This window comes from Nicotiana tabacum, chromosome 6, assembly GCF_000715075.1.
Source record: "Nicotiana tabacum cultivar K326 chromosome 6, ASM71507v2, whole genome shotgun sequence".
In the NCBI taxonomy this organism is placed as follows: Eukaryota; Viridiplantae; Streptophyta; class Magnoliopsida; order Solanales; family Solanaceae; genus Nicotiana; species Nicotiana tabacum.
In genome coordinates this window covers 21,771,152-21,786,017 of record NC_134085.1, presented here as the reverse complement: position 1 = coordinate 21,786,017, position 14,866 = coordinate 21,771,152, and the positions used below count along the sequence as shown (strand labels likewise).

General features: G+C 36.6%; 2 protein-coding genes across 2 annotated transcripts; one reads left to right on the top strand and one right to left on the bottom strand.

Annotated features, from left to right (window-relative positions):
- Positions 1-535: 535 nt before the first annotated feature.
- LOC107792357 (protein STRUBBELIG-RECEPTOR FAMILY 2-like) lies at positions 536-5,554 on the top strand. The gene is made up of 17 exons (XM_075254369.1): positions 536-667; positions 995-1,143; positions 1,303-1,435; positions 1,538-1,609; positions 1,693-1,758; positions 1,854-1,925; positions 2,002-2,073; positions 2,530-2,601; positions 2,675-2,740; positions 2,822-2,887; positions 2,972-3,294; positions 3,490-3,767; positions 3,854-4,119; positions 4,249-4,396; positions 4,555-4,694; positions 4,787-4,943; positions 5,121-5,554. Exons 2-17 carry the CDS (start codon positions 1,032-1,034, stop codon positions 5,322-5,324), a joined length of 2,247 nt encoding a protein of 748 aa, XP_075110470.1. The 5' UTR covers positions 536-667; positions 995-1,031; the 3' UTR covers positions 5,325-5,554.
- A 736-nt stretch (positions 5,555-6,290) lies between these two features.
- LOC107792359 (CDK5RAP3 protein homolog) lies at positions 6,291-11,727 on the bottom strand. Its single transcript, XM_016614569.2, has 10 exons — positions 11,526-11,727; positions 11,282-11,416; positions 9,518-9,612; positions 9,326-9,420; positions 9,084-9,219; positions 8,842-8,994; positions 8,202-8,738; positions 7,771-7,979; positions 7,244-7,376; positions 6,291-6,627 (listed from the first exon to the last, which is right to left on the bottom strand). The coding sequence occupies exons 1-10, from the start codon at positions 11,584-11,586 to the stop codon at positions 6,505-6,507; spliced, it is 1,677 nt and encodes a 558-aa protein (XP_016470055.2). The 5' UTR covers positions 11,587-11,727; the 3' UTR covers positions 6,291-6,504.
- Positions 11,728-14,866: the final 3,139 nt, after the last annotated feature.

The following is a 14,866-nucleotide window of genomic DNA, read 5'->3' as shown; positions in this document are numbered from 1 at the left end:
TATATCAAGAAAGAAATTTTAATATTATCAATGTGGTTAAATTGGTAATAATTTTTTACTTACTCTCTCTTTTAAGTTATCAACATACTCTTATTATAGATGGTTTTAAGTATTTTAGGCAAGTGATGCAAAGATATTTTATACTATCAAGCTTGACATAATCATATTTATCGGAGAAAGTTTAACTGAATCCTGCTTGCCAAAAAATTATACTATATGTAAAGGTAAAAAAAATTTCTACGTACATAAATATACATTGTTGAATCACCTTAGCATAAGAGAGAATGTTTTTGAATCCTTGTGGTGAATTTTTATCTCTGCTTACTATCAAGTTACTCAAAAATTGATCACAAGAAATGTATTATAATAACGTGAATTCATAACCAAGAAAATAAAGGAAATAATATGACACGATCGGCTAAAAGTAAAACTACATTTAAAAAAAAATTACAGCATCACTTTATAGTTAAAAGAAATTTCATTTCCGGGCAGGTTATAAGAACTAAAGCCGTGGAAGAAGAAAATCTTTCCCGCGCTCCTTTGAGGCGGCACAGCTTCTATTATAACTAACTAACCGTTCAACTCTACTGGACTCGAAGCAACGTCATTACTCAACAGAGAGCCCTTTCTCCATTTTGATTCTCAAAAAAAAAAAATCTTCGTCTGGGTATGCCTATCTCTCTTCCAATTCCTTACCCATAATTTGTTTCTTTGCATGCTTCTAACAAATTAAAGTCTGATTTTCTGGTTTTTTTTTTTTTTTTGGGGGGGGGGGGGGGGGTTGGTTTTGTGTTCCTGTCAAGCACGAATGTTTCTGATTTTTTTTATTAATGTATGAGTAGTCTTCATGCTACTTCTTGAATCTTCTTCTTTTCTGAGTTGGGTTTTCTTGTTTTACTACCGGTTTTTATTGTGAGTTTGTAGTTCTTTTATATCTTTTAATTTTTCTTGGGCTTGATGATTATAGAATAACCGATTTTTGCATTTCCACCAGTGTTACGTGATTTGAAGTTAAGAGGAGATCTCTGTGTATGTTGCTGTGCACAATGGCTAAGCAGAGAAATCTGGGGTTGGTTACTGCTGCAATTTTGCTTTTTGGGGTTCTATTCTTTCAAGCTTTTGCCCGCACTGATGATCTCCAAGGTATTTTCACTCATTATTTTGGGTTTTCCTAATTTTGATGCATTTCTCTGAAACTGTTCTTAATTTGGTGGTTGTTACTTCTTGATTTGGGCAGTTTTAGAAGTGACTTGAGTTGGGATTAGAAAATTTTATTTGATTAGAGCATTTTCATTTTTGCAGTTCAAGCACTGAGAGATTTGTACAGAGCTCTAAACAGCCCTACTGAACTTAAGAATTGGAAATTAGAGGGAGGTGATCCTTGTGAAGAATCATGGACTGGGGTTTCTTGCTATCAATCATCAGTAATTGAGATGTACTTTACTGAAAATAATTGATTACTCTATCTTTTGTCGCTAAATTCAAACTCACCAACAAATTAAGCCAATTGAATTGCCTGTTTCTGTGTTTCCTGCAGTAAACTTCAAGGGTTAAATCTTACTGGTAATATTGGAGATCAACTTGTTAGTCTACAACATTTGAAACACCTGTAAGTTATTTCATTTGGTGTCATTTTATATACGAAAATGTAAAAAATATTGAGATTATCACTCATAGTTTCTGTTTGTATAGAGATCTTAGCTCTAACCAATTTCATGGCGAGATACCAAATAGCTTGCCACATAATCTCACAGACTTGTAAGATGAATATCGTTGTGAATTAGTTTTCCTATTCAGAGCAAGAAATTAGCTCATTATCTCACAAACTGTGCTCCTTGTTTTGGTTGATATAGAAATTTGGCATGCAATAACTTTACTCAAAGCATTCCCGCTTCTGTGAGTTCAATGAAACATCTCAGGCACCTGTAAGCAGCTTCTTTTTTCTATCAGTATTTTGGTTATTTCATTCTCAGAGTCCTAACAAGTGTTCTTTTGTTGCAGAAATATGAGCCAGAACCTACTGTCTGGACCACTGGCAGATGTCTTTGGTGCCTCAGACAATCTTATAATGATGTATGATATATATTTCTTGTTCTTGATTTCTTTTTCCTAGTTTTTATTTGGAAGCAAACTGTGATCTCTGCTCAAAATCGATTATCTGCCTTCTGTAATTGAATGAGACACAGCTTCAGCTTCAAGCCTTCATTGCCATATTTTTAATGTGTAGCGAGATCTCTGCTCGAGATTCAAGTTTGTAATTAGTGCGGCATGTCTTGAATTCCATTGTTTATACTAATCTGTCATTTATCAATAGATGTCTCTCTCTATATGATACTTCTGACTTTAGAAGGTGATCAACCGAAATATGAGTTAGAATACTTGCATTATGTATGCAAATTCAGGAGGTACTTTCTATAAACAAATAGATGAGGTAAACAAAGGTGCATAAGACAATGCTGTATAGGGTTGAAGTAGTAAAGAAATTGAGCTTGGCAAGAAAATTTTACGTACAAAAATTTGTTTCAACAGGGATCTGTCACACAACAAGTTCAGTGGAGATTTACCTGCTTCATTTCGAGCTCTGAAGAACCTTACAAAATTGTAAGTTTTTTCACAACTGTCAGCATTTCTACCAGTTGCATATTCCATTAGTACAATGAGGTACTTTTGGCAGGTATCTTCAGAGCAATGAATTCACTGGATCAGTAATTTTTCTGGCTGACCTTCATCTACATGACCTGTGAGTTATCAGTTTTGATGAGTGTATCTATTGAAGTTTAAATTCTAAGACACTCAAATTGCTCAATTGTGTCTATTCCAGGAACATTGAAGATAATCATTTTAGTGGTGTTATTCCTGGGAGCTTTCAAAATATAAACAACTTATGGTAAAAACTCTGGATTCAAAGTCTATTTGTTGGTATATTTTACCCTACTTGACGTTTGGCTTTGTGTCTTTCCCTAATAATCAGGATTGGGGGTAATCGGTTTCACAGTGGAGGAGCAGACTATCTTCCCTGGAAGTTTCCTACTGATGTTATGCCCAATATTTCTAGTCCTCCAACAACAAAATCAAGTGCCATTGAGAAATATCCTTCTCATGAAACAGGAGACAACAGAAAGAAAAGACCAGGCTCTGGAGGAATAGTTATTATGGTTGTTGGAGCTGTACTGACTGTATTTGGTGCAGCAGTCTTTATCACTTTCCGGATTCGTCGATCCCAAAAACAGACACTCGACAGCATAAGAGGCAGCATAAGTTCATTGCAGTCTCTTCCAATCAGTGCACCCCAAGGTCAGATATAATTCTTCAGAAACCACTTCATTTTACAGTTAGATGCCTTGTACAATTTTATGAAATTATATTATCATGAATTACAATCTTGATAATGCCTAATGTATACGCCAATGATAATGCACCCTTTTTCCTGTGAAAATGAACCACATTTCTTATAGATATTTTCTCTGTTTGTGCTTTTCATTTTACCAGTCACCACTGGTCCTTTAGCTGCTCAATACGATAGCCCAGATTCCTCCAGCAGTGACTCTCCTCCACTGATTTCCTCATGGCAATTGCCACCTGCACCGACCATGACTCTGAAAATGTCAAAAAGAAGAAGTTTCTCCAAGAAGTGCAAAATCCCAATATGTGCCAAACACTATACAGTAGCAGAGTTGCAGTTGGCCACAAGTAATTTCAGTCCCGGTAATCTGCTTGGTGAAGGAACCCTTGGTTCTGTTTATAGAGCAGATTTCCCTGATGGACAGGTATATCCTAGCAGCGACTTCCCACACGTAACCAAGAGAATTTTTTACAAAGTTTTCTTACTCTTGTTACTTCTTGGTTGTGCAAGATTCTGGCTGTCAAGAACATTAAAACTGTAGCACTCTCCATAACTGAGGAAGAACAATTTATGGATGTGATTCGAACTGCATCCCGTTTGAGGCACCCTAATATCGTTGCACTTATTGGATATTGTGTGGGGCATGGCAATCACCTCCTTGTGTATGAGTACATAAGGAATGTGACACTTGATGATGCCTTGCACAGTGTTCTGTGCATGCCTCTGACTTGGAGCCTCCGACTCCGCATTGCCATTGGCGTTGCTAGGGCATTGAAGTAAGTAAACAATACTAGCTTTCATTGTCATTGTAATTGTGACTGCAAATACTGCAAGGTGGATGAGGATAAATGTTTTAAGTACTCTCCTGTTGTTCATGGCTTTAATCATTCCACTTACATTTTCAGTTACTTGCATACGTTCTGTGTCCCTCCCATCACCCATAGCAATCTAAAGGCTGCCAACATCTTGCTTGATGAAGATCTTAACCCTCGTATTTGTGATTGTGGACTAGCTGTCCTAAGACCACTGGCCAGCAACAGTGTTAAAATCAAGGTACCTTCTTTACACTTATAACCTTTCTTCACTACTAGTATTATTATTGATGATTAGTAAAGAACTGCTCAGAGAAATGCTGAGTAAACTAGAATGACAGCACAAGTTTTTCAACATACTCACTAGCAATTACTGTCATTGTTACTGGTGCAAGACAGGCTTCTGAGATGGCTATTGAAGATAGTGGCTATGTTGCGCCTGAGCATGTCAAACGTGGAAGTGGCAACCCAAAGGCTGACATCTATTCCTTTGGTGTGCTGCTTCTTGAACTTTTAACTGGAAGGCGCCCTTTTGACAGGTTTCTTCCACTTGCCAACTTTCTCTCAACTTTGTCAAAAACCATTATTTGGTTGCTGATGTTTTTTTTCTCTTTTCCTGTTACGAATGCAGTTCAAAACCAAAAGGAGAGCAGTCACTGGTAGAATGGGCTTCTTCCAAGCTTCATGACAGTGAGTCTTTGTTGGACATGGTTGATCCTACCATAAAGAGAACAATTTCCTCCAGGGCTCTCTCATCTTATGCTGACATCATTTCCCAATGCATTCAGGTTTGTACAGTACACCATACACACTACAATTGAGTGAACTTCACTAGAATCTGCTTGGTTCCTAGAGAAGACTACTCTAATGTACCCCCAAAACTATGATAATAAATCTTTTCAGATAAAGGTTTCAACTGACAATCATCCTTAACTTTTGTGTCTGTTGCTGAAAAACATGCGCAGCCAGAAAAGGAATTCCGTCCTCAAATGGCTGAAGTTGTGCATTCACTAGTGTCAGTGTTACAGAAGTCTGGGCCAGAAAAAGCAAAGTCTGGAAAAGATAAAGCCACAGCAGAAGGCAATGAGGTTGACCCCTTTGAGCGATCCTTTCGTTCAACCAACAGCCGCTTTTTTGCCTCACCAACTGCAAGCTACTACTCCATCTGATGATCCTCTGCAATGTGCTGAATACCACTTTGTATAGTTCTTTTCATGCTAAGGACTTCTTCACAACCATTTCCATTCTTTTATGGTGACGTGATTTTGTAGCTCCAGTTCTATTTTAGGCCTCGCTCAATGCCAATAAAATTGTAGCATCAGAATGGATGATTGTAACATAAAGTTGCAATGCTCGTATAGCCTCTATAGAATTTAATGCATACATTGATTTTTCGAGAGAGTACATCCCTCGTATCTTGCTTTTACCAGATTCTAGTATTGTTTGCCAGATTTATTTTCACCAAAAGAAGAGCAAACTCGTTTATCTTTCTACTGTGGGAATATATAGCATTTCAAAATACCAACATTTTAGATCACACTACGAACTCAGATTCAACTGTTTCGCAGCCAATAAAGACAATTGACTGGACGGTACTTCAACAAAAATGTTACATACTTGAGAACAATAGAAATGCGATCGAGGAATAAGGATATAAGAACATTAAGAGTTTGTCGTATTCCACCCAACAGGAACGAATCCAGTGGTATCAAAGGTGAAAATCAGAAAAAACATTCTGAAGTTAATTGAGGATTTAAGCGCAAAGCACAAATAAAGAAGGGCGCAATTAAAGGAAAAGGAAAAGAAACATTTATGTAGTTCAGTTATGATAAACTATAAACCCAGACAACAGTTATCTAACTGATAAATTGAAATACTATAACTAGATGAAATATTGTTTGCTTGCTGTCGTTCTTTTCAAAACAAAACAATAAGCGACAGTAAGGCGTGTGTCTTAGAGCCTTGGTGCTAGCATTGAAGCATCGATTAAGCAAAGAAGAAGCGCTCAGCCTATTATGCACCTAGCTTTAGGCCTTGAACAAACCTCAACCGAACCTTTGACAACACAAAACTAATACCAGTTGCTAGTATAACATTCAACGCTTATGAAATAGAAGTTTGGGCATGAAATAGAATTAGGATAATTAGCACAATGGCATTCCATGGGAGCACAACGAAGTTGATTTCTTATGTCTTTTCATTCGGGGAAGAGGGGGTGTGAAGCAGTGCCAAACCAAAATACCCTGTGGTTTGCAAAATTCAGGTTCAATTGTGTGTATTTCTAACTTCTACAGTATCAACAACAATTAGAGTTACATGATGTATAAGAGTTGCTCTAGCCTTCTAACACTAGCTGCTAATTAACAATGCATTAATCTCTCCTATGATGTTGACAGGCCGTCCGTCAAACATGGATGAAAGTGTACTCTCACAAAGTTTCTTCAGTTCCCTGGTCTTCGCAATAGCTGCTTCCTGCATAAGAAAAAACCAAATTTCAAGAAAAAAATTACGAATGCAAGAGAGAAAGAGCAGGCAGGGGACTTCTGCTATGGTTTACTTCACCACATTTTTATTTCCTTTCGGAGATATGAACAGATATTATCGAGGTTATTTCAAAAGGCACTGATAGTGGTGCTCTTTTTCTTTTTGGCGGGAGGGATAACTATTCGAAAAAATGTATTGCAAAGCCAACATACATATCTAGCATAAACTTACAGCATTGTGAAGTTCAGAAGATCTGTAAGAATTACTGTAATTGACAACAAAAGCACAGGAAAAGTTGAAGTCTAAAAGACACTGTATGTACACAAGGTTCCATAATTTACTTGGCCCCTTGTCAGGGATCGGAAACCTTTGAAAATCCGAAAAAGCATGTTATGAAATTATGAGAATGTTTTCTACTTTTTGGTATACTTCTTGTGTACGGGCATTTTTATGCCCACACTTTTAATCAAATTATTACTTTATCCAAAATAATGAAATTATGAGAACATAAATAATACTTTAAACTCAAAGTAGCTACACATTTTTGCAATTAATGCAAATCACACTACACAAAACTGGAAGGGAAATAAAATAAGAAACTCACTTGTTTTGGCCAAGATGAAGACATTGAATTCTGAAGTTCCATACGCCTAGTAGACAAGTCCTTTAATCCGTCCTTTAACTTGGCTTCCTGACGCTTTTTCTCCTCCAAAGTATTGAGCAACCGATCCAAAAACCTGGAATTAGGATTAATACAGCAGTCAGCATGCAATTTTAACACAAATAGTTAAATCTGCAGTCCACAAACTTCATAGAATAATGATCTAGTATTAGTGTCTGGAAACCATCTCATCATGATGACAACAGAAGTGAGCTATTACTCCATCAAAAGTTGAATGCCATAAACTTCAAGAGTGAATAGATTACTGAACTTACAAAGTTAATGTTTTTTTTTATAAGATTACTAAACTTATAAAGTTTATGTATACTTTGCAGTTTAAAACAAAAGATATATTGGGGGCATGCAGATTCAAGAACTTTGCATGTCATAAAGATCTGAAAAAGGAAGAAAATATACTATTCAACTTGCAACAGAAAACAAATTTCATGGAATCCATAACTAATCAGTACCTTTTGGAGTTGAGGATCATGATCATGTCCCTTGTTTTCCTATTTGTAAGCAATGAAATGGCTGAGGAAACGTCAGATAGCATTGTCTGAATTATATCAGAAGAGTACTGCTGCAGAACAAGCGGAGCAACTGCTTGGACTTGATGTTGTAAAGACGTAGTTTCTTCGTTCCTTAGCTCAATCAACCGTTGATTCAAGAATGCTTTCACCTGATGGCCAAGCATCAAACAATAGATGTCAGAAACCGTCAAACCCACCAGGCAAAACGACTCAACGAAGACATTGAAAGTTCAAATTGACGACAACCTAATCAAGCGGCCTCAATAATAGAGCCTATTTCCAGCACAAAAGTTGATAAACTAGTGCCGAACAAAGAAAAAATGTCTAAAGATACTAATCAAATAAAAGAGGATAACACCATTCATACAGACCTCAAATAAGTCATCAAGTATCTTATTCCTGTACTCTGTCTCTAGTAGAGGACTCCTCTCTGCAGTTAAATTGTTTTGAAGAGAACGTAGTTCCACAGCATTATTTTGTGAACTGTCTTCTTCAATCACATCGACTTGAGGATTGTCAACACTTATATCCCAAGATATTTCTGATGCAGAGACCTCAGGAGCTGAGAATCCTTCTTCCTTTGAGGTCTGATGAGATTCTACACTGTCATTACGAGGAGATGGCAAAATATCGCTTGCATTAACAATCTCATAGGGACCCAAACCATTTCCATTTTCTTCTGTTTCTTCCACAGTGCCAATGTCCCAATCAATTTGAGAGCTATCTAAAGTAATATCCCAGTCAATCCCATCAGCTGCAATATCAGTTTCTACAGTCATTTGACCTAAGTCATTATATCCTCCTTGAGCTTTCATAACCTCAAATACTTCAGAGCTTATGGAAACATCAGTCGAAGGGGGCCTTTCACGAACACTCCTCAGATTTAGTAACACAACAGCAGCGGTTTTCTGCAACCAGAACAAACAACTTAAGTAATCCATGCTACACCAAACACTGATGCTACACTAACAACAGATATAGGGAAAGAAAGTCACAAAGTTCGTCGCCTACATCCTTTTCTGTATGAGCATCTTTGACAAAATCTGAGTAAAACTCAGTAGCCCGTGAGACAGAATCACCATTAAGTACTTCCAAGATTCTGCTAAATGTGGTTGGAAGAGATTTAGTGGCAGTTTCTAAAAGTTCTGACCTCACATTTATTCCCTGGATAGAAGAGAAAAGTATAATATAAATGGAAAGAAAGATGAATAAAAAGGCTAATCCAATGGTAACAGAGTCAAGCAAGCTAAAACCTGCAGGCCCAGCTCCTGACAAGCCTCTACATATTTAGACGCCGAAACAGCTGCATTTCTTTTTATATCAGTTTCTTTGCGCTCCAATTCAGCTAGTTGCTGCTGTGTCTTCTGAATCTGCTTCTTATGATAGGGGCTACAAAATAATCATAGGGCTCTTAGACATCTTGATAGAAAATTACTACAGTCAAATCATAGCTTAATTTGTTTTGCTAGTAGTGTGATAAAGTTAGCAAATTTACATCTCATAGTTAACATTTTGGACCATAGTCTGAGCAGCTTCACCAAGGAAAATGTATTCCTTCTCATAGGCACGCACTATTGCTTCCCAAACACCCTGACAAGAGTCAAAACAAGATCACGTTATATTGGAAACAAACAAACATATACATATCGTGTGAGAAAGAGAGAGAGAGAGAGAGAGTAGGTCTTACAGCATCACCTGAAAGCCGACCAAAAATATTACGGCTTTCTGGAGCTGACTTCAGAAGAATCTCATATATTTTTTTGGCTTCCAAATAACCGATCCCTGAAAATTAATGTTCAATCAATATACTTTCGTGCTCAGCAAAAGTGGAGTGTATAAAATATCTTCTTTGGAACCACAGAGAATTGATGCAACCAAAACGTCACTTAATAGTATGCCAGCAGCTGAAATTTCCACCAATTTTTGTTGTTGGTTTTTTTTCCTCTGACAAGTGAATTTTCCATCAAATTATACCAATTTTCTTTTAAATTATACTAGTTAGTAGTTACACCTTGTTTGGATGGTTTTTACCTATTGTTTTGTATCGTATTGTTACTTTATATACAATGTTTGCTTTGATTGTTACTTAAGTTTTATCGTATCATGTAACGATGAAAAGTGTCACTTTACGTAACGACCGATTTGGTGTGCTCACACCGTTACCTTGTTTTTCCTCTCATCTTACCCTTCCTTATTATTAAATAATTCTTTTTTATCCTTTACCCCACCTTTTTTTATAATAATTCTGACTCGTACCCTACTTTTTCTAGTAATATTGCAAGTTTTTTCTTTATATTTGTTGGTGCGTGATATCATGAAATAACGGCAAACAATACAATTTATCCAAACGTTGTATTCATTAAAATAATACAGTACAATAGAATACAATAAATTACGAAACAATACGCAACAAAAATCCAAACAAGCCGTTAGGTCCATGAAAGGAGCATAAAAGGTCAGAAAGTGAATGGCAAACATACTTCAAATATCATCCTCTACCTGGTTTTAACAACAAAAAAGTATATAAGAAAAGATTATCGGTTCTTAACTAACAGAAAGATGTATGCCTATCCAAAATTGTACGTAACATTTTTCCAGTTCCTCTTTTTTTTCTTTCTTTTTTCTATAATTGTTAGCATTTTCGAATGAGAGCCTTGAAGCAACGGTAAAGTTATATCCGTGTGACCTATAGGTCACAGGTTCGAGCCGCAGAAGCAACTACTGATGCTTGGATTAGGGTAGGTTGTTTACATCACACTCTTAGGGGTGCGGCCCTTCCCAGGATCCTGCGTGAACGCGGGATGCTTTGTGCACCGGGCTGTCCTTTAATTGTTAGCACTTTTTACGGTTCTTAATAAAATAATTAGCAAATACACTTTCACCTCCAGTTGTATTTTCAGTTTCTCAAAGAACTAATATAGCCTGTTTCTTCTTCTTCTTCAAAAACAAAAGAAGAGGAGCCAACATAGCCTGTTCTTATTAATGTTATACAAAAGGTCGAACAAAAAGAATTCTTGGTTTTAACCTCTAATTCTAAGATGGTTCAGCTAGTTTACAACTTAGTATGGCAGTACACTGATAAACAAAATCAACACTAACTGATACTCCCTCCGTCCAAATTTATGTAAGGGTGTTTGGAGTTTAAGAAAGAAAGAAAAACTTCTGAAACTTGTAGTTTAGAACAAATTAGAGACATTTCTTTTTGGGACAGATTAAAAAGGAAAAATTATCACATAAATTGGAGGGAGAGTACTATTTCGAGGTACCAGCAAGGCAGCAACTAGGTCACGAGCTGAGCACACTTGATTATTATCAAATTCTAGGGCTTAAAAGCATAAATTCTTACAAGCCTGAATTGTTACATCATAAAATTCATGGGAAAAGGAAGAATTTTACAGCTAAAATAAAAACAAAGAAACCACAAAAAGAAAAAGAAATAAAAAAAAAAAACCTTCAACATCAAGAGTGTGAAAGTAAGGATCAATGTCTTTAGGCAGCGAAGCGAACGACATCGTAATCTTAGCTCTCACAGCCGCAAGTCGCTTCCGCCAATCCGCCGGAATTCTCTTCCGATCAGCCAACCACTCTTCAATCCGATAATCAAATTCATCAGAAAAATGATTGACAGAAGAAAAATAAATAAGCAATTTAGGATTTTATCGAATTTCATTTATTTGTTAGTTGATTTTTTTTACCTCCGAGGCGAGCGAATGCTATGTCGACTGGAAGATTACGAATATCGTCTTGGCTCTGCATTTCTCCGGAAAATATTCACTGCTTGATTTTTTTTTCTTAGGGAATTGCCGGAGATCGCCGGAGTTTCACAGTGATAGCAAAGAAATGGGTCTCTATATGCTAACGTGCGCCATGGAGTAATGGAGTTGTCAACTCTTAGCTGCAGTGAAGGCAATGGGTTGGGTAATAATCATGGGCCTAAACAAAGCCCAACATAAAAGGTCATTTTGGGCCTTGCAGTTTTGTGCGTTAAGACAGTAAAGCACGGGCATTTGCATCTATACCCGCTTTTTGTGTCACATTTTAACTTGTGTCCGCTTTGCAAAATAAAATTGCAAGCGTACCCGCTTTTTCGCATAACTTCAACATACGGGGCTGAAGTAGCAAAGACAATCACGCAAAACTTCAGCATTCTAGTAGTCGGGCCTGAAGTTCAGCTCTAGAGCTGAAGTTTTTTTACCACATATTAATATTACATATTAGAGCTGAAGTTTTTTACCACATATTAATATTACATACTAGAGCTGAAGTTTCTGTATTGTAACTGGGAAACTTCAGCTCTAGGGCTGAAGTTTCTGTGTTGTAACTTGGAAACTTCAGCTCCAAAGCAGTTTCTATCTAGCTACAATTTCCTCTTCTTTTTATGGTTAATTATCGTGGCTGCAAGTCTGGTCGAAAGTTTCACAATATTCTGAAGGAAAACTAACCAACTTTTTATGGTTAATTATCGTGGCTGCAAGTCATGTCTTGCATTGCCACAACGTAAATAGGGCTGAAGTTTTCATGTGAATATGAGTTTATCCACAGTTAGTGGCTGCTCAAGTATCTAATATTTTCAACTGTGACAATACGCACCAGTTATCGAAATCAAAGGAAGCAACGGAACTGGATTTGCATTCACGGCTGGTATCAGGTTTTGGCAAAGAAGAAGAAAGAAGAAAAGGAGGAGGAGGCTGAAGTTATTTAAAAACTGGGTACAAATTAAAAGTTTTTTAAAAAATGGGTATAGGTTAAATGGGGGCGACCAAATAGGCGCCCCGTGCAATTTTTATGTAAAGCACAGGGTACTCTATTTGGTCGCCCCATTAACCGATACCCATTTTTTTAAAACTTTTAATTTTTACTCACTTTTTATAAAACTTCAGCCCACTTTCTCCTCCTCCTTCTCCTCCTCCTCCTCCTCCTCCTGCTTCTTCTTCTTCTTCTTCTTCTTCTTCTTCTTCTTCTTCTTCTTCTTCTTCTTCTTCTTCTTCTTCTTCTTCTTCTTCTTCTTCTTCTTCTTCTTCTTCTTCTTCTTCTTCTTCTTCTTCTTCTTCTTCATTTTTGGACTCACATTTTCCACAGAGTGGTAGAGGCCAATTCAGCCGCAACATGTTCTCAAGAAATGTTTACTGTGAGTATGGGTATTGATGAATGTTTGTACAAGGCCCAGTCAAGAATATGTTGAGGAGAATGGTTGGAGAAACAACATGAACTTGGTATCCAGAAGAACCAAGACAAGGAACTACGTTACTGTAATCATATGGTACAGAAGTAGCAGAACAATTGAATAGGACTGTAGGATCTTCGACATTTTTGAAATTAGATTGTGATAATTAGTTTTGATAGCTTGGCTATTATGCACTCGTTAGGATCATAAATGTGAATTTGCTGTGAGATATAATCAATTTCTTCAACAATTAAGTGATCAGAAAGGGAAGTTCGAGGATGGTGTCCTTTTGATAGTTGCACTGTAGTTCAAAACCAGGATAGCTGAAGTTCTAAACAGTTGGCCTCTTGAAGTAAGAGCTGAAGTTTGCCAATTACAAAATAAAAACTTCAGCTCTAGAGCTGAAGTTCGCCAGTTACAAAAACAAAAACTTCAGCTCTAGAGCTGAAGTTCGCCAGTTACAAAACAAAAACTTCAACTCTAGAGCTGAAGTTCGCTAGTTACAAACAAAAACTTCAGCTCTAGAGCTGAAGTTCGCCAGTTACAAACAAAAACTTCAGCTCTAGAGCTAAAGTTTGCTAGTTACAAAACAAAAACTTCAGCTTTAGAGCTGAACTTCCGGCCCGACTACTAGAATGCTAAAGTTTTGCGTGATTGCCTTTGCTACTTCAGCCCCGTATGCTGAAGTTATGCAAAAAGCGGGTACGCTTGCAATTTTTTTTGCAAAGCGATCACAAGTTAAAACGTGACACAAAAAGCGGGTACAAATGCAACTGCCCCGTTAAGACAATAGTAAAAATAGCACGGGCTGATCAGTTTTTGGACTGGTCATTCAAAAATAGAATTTTTACCTCCTATAGCAAAGGTTAACACCTTATTTATAATGTATCTCGTTGTATTCCATGTATTTCATTGTATTCACTGTCTTTTTTCTCATTGTAGTTCAATGTATCCCGCTATATTCTATGTATTTTATTGTATTCACTGTGTCACTATATGCCATGAATGTATTCATAAGTTTTTTTTAATTAATATAATTTATGTATTCAGATGTATTATATAATTTCTCTGAAGATTGCTATGTTTTTTGGTTATTTTTCGGTTGAGAATCTTTTTTATAACTGAAAATACAAAATTTGTGTGTTATAATTGAGTTTGTTGAGTTATATTAGGAGTCTATTATGTTAATTGATTCACTTTCCGTTTTAAAAACAGTGTAATCCCCTATTTCACGCCGTGAATACAGTCGAATACAATAATCTGTCCAGCTATAATCTTATGTTTCACTCCATGAATACAGTCAAATACACTGGAATACAACAATTGATTAGCTGAACTTCCCCGATTCACACCTATTTTTGCTACTGTATTCATGAATACAATAGCTTAAATACATCAAATACATCTTATAACCACATAAAATGTATCTATATTCCGTAATATAGCAAATGGTATCTATAAATGGCTAATTGCTACTAAACGATAGTGCTTTATGAAAATTTCTCTTCAAAAATAGCCAGCGTTTGCCAAGTCATTGAAAAATAACCACTATTTTGCTGCAACAGAGACCGATCCAGCATAATATACTGGAGTTCGGTGCACTTGTGTATGAACTTCCAGTATATTATGCTGGAGTTCTAGTGTAATTATGCTGGAACTCCATCATATTATGCTGGAGTTCCAATATACTTATCATGGAACTCCAGTATAATATGTTGGAGTTTAAGTATACTTATGCTGGAACTCCAGCATAATATACTGGCGTATTTTCCGGGTTTTGAATAGTGTCTTCGCTAAGATTTATCTTTACATGAAAAGTGGCTAAATTTCGATTACTTTTGAAAGCGTGACTATTTTTGAATGACCACTTGT

What these genes read in the sequence shown, in the direction of transcription:
- LOC107792359 (XM_016614569.2), bottom strand. Translation starts at nt 11,586, where the DNA reads ATGCAGAGCCAAGACGATATTCGTAATCTTCCAGTCGACATAGCATTC. An exon ending in CAAAATGTTAACTATGAGAT is followed by an intron (nt 9,220 to 9,325) that starts GTAAATTTGCTA and finishes ATTATTTTGTAG; the next exon opens with CCCCTATCATAAGAAGCAGA. An exon ending in ATGATCCTCAACTCCAAAAG is followed by an intron (nt 7,377 to 7,770) that starts GTACTGATTAGT and finishes TCCTAATTCCAG; the next exon opens with GTTTTTGGATCGGTTGCTCA.
- LOC107792357 (XM_075254369.1), top strand. Translation starts at nt 1,032, where the DNA reads ATGTTGCTGTGCACAATGGCTAAGCAGAGAAATCTGGGGTTGGTTACT. An exon ending in TCAGACAATCTTATAATGAT is followed by an intron (nt 2,074 to 2,529) that starts GTATGATATATA and finishes TTGTTTCAACAG; the next exon opens with GGATCTGTCACACAACAAGT. An exon ending in GGAAGGCGCCCTTTTGACAG is followed by an intron (nt 4,695 to 4,786) that starts GTTTCTTCCACT and finishes TTACGAATGCAG; the next exon opens with TTCAAAACCAAAAGGAGAGC.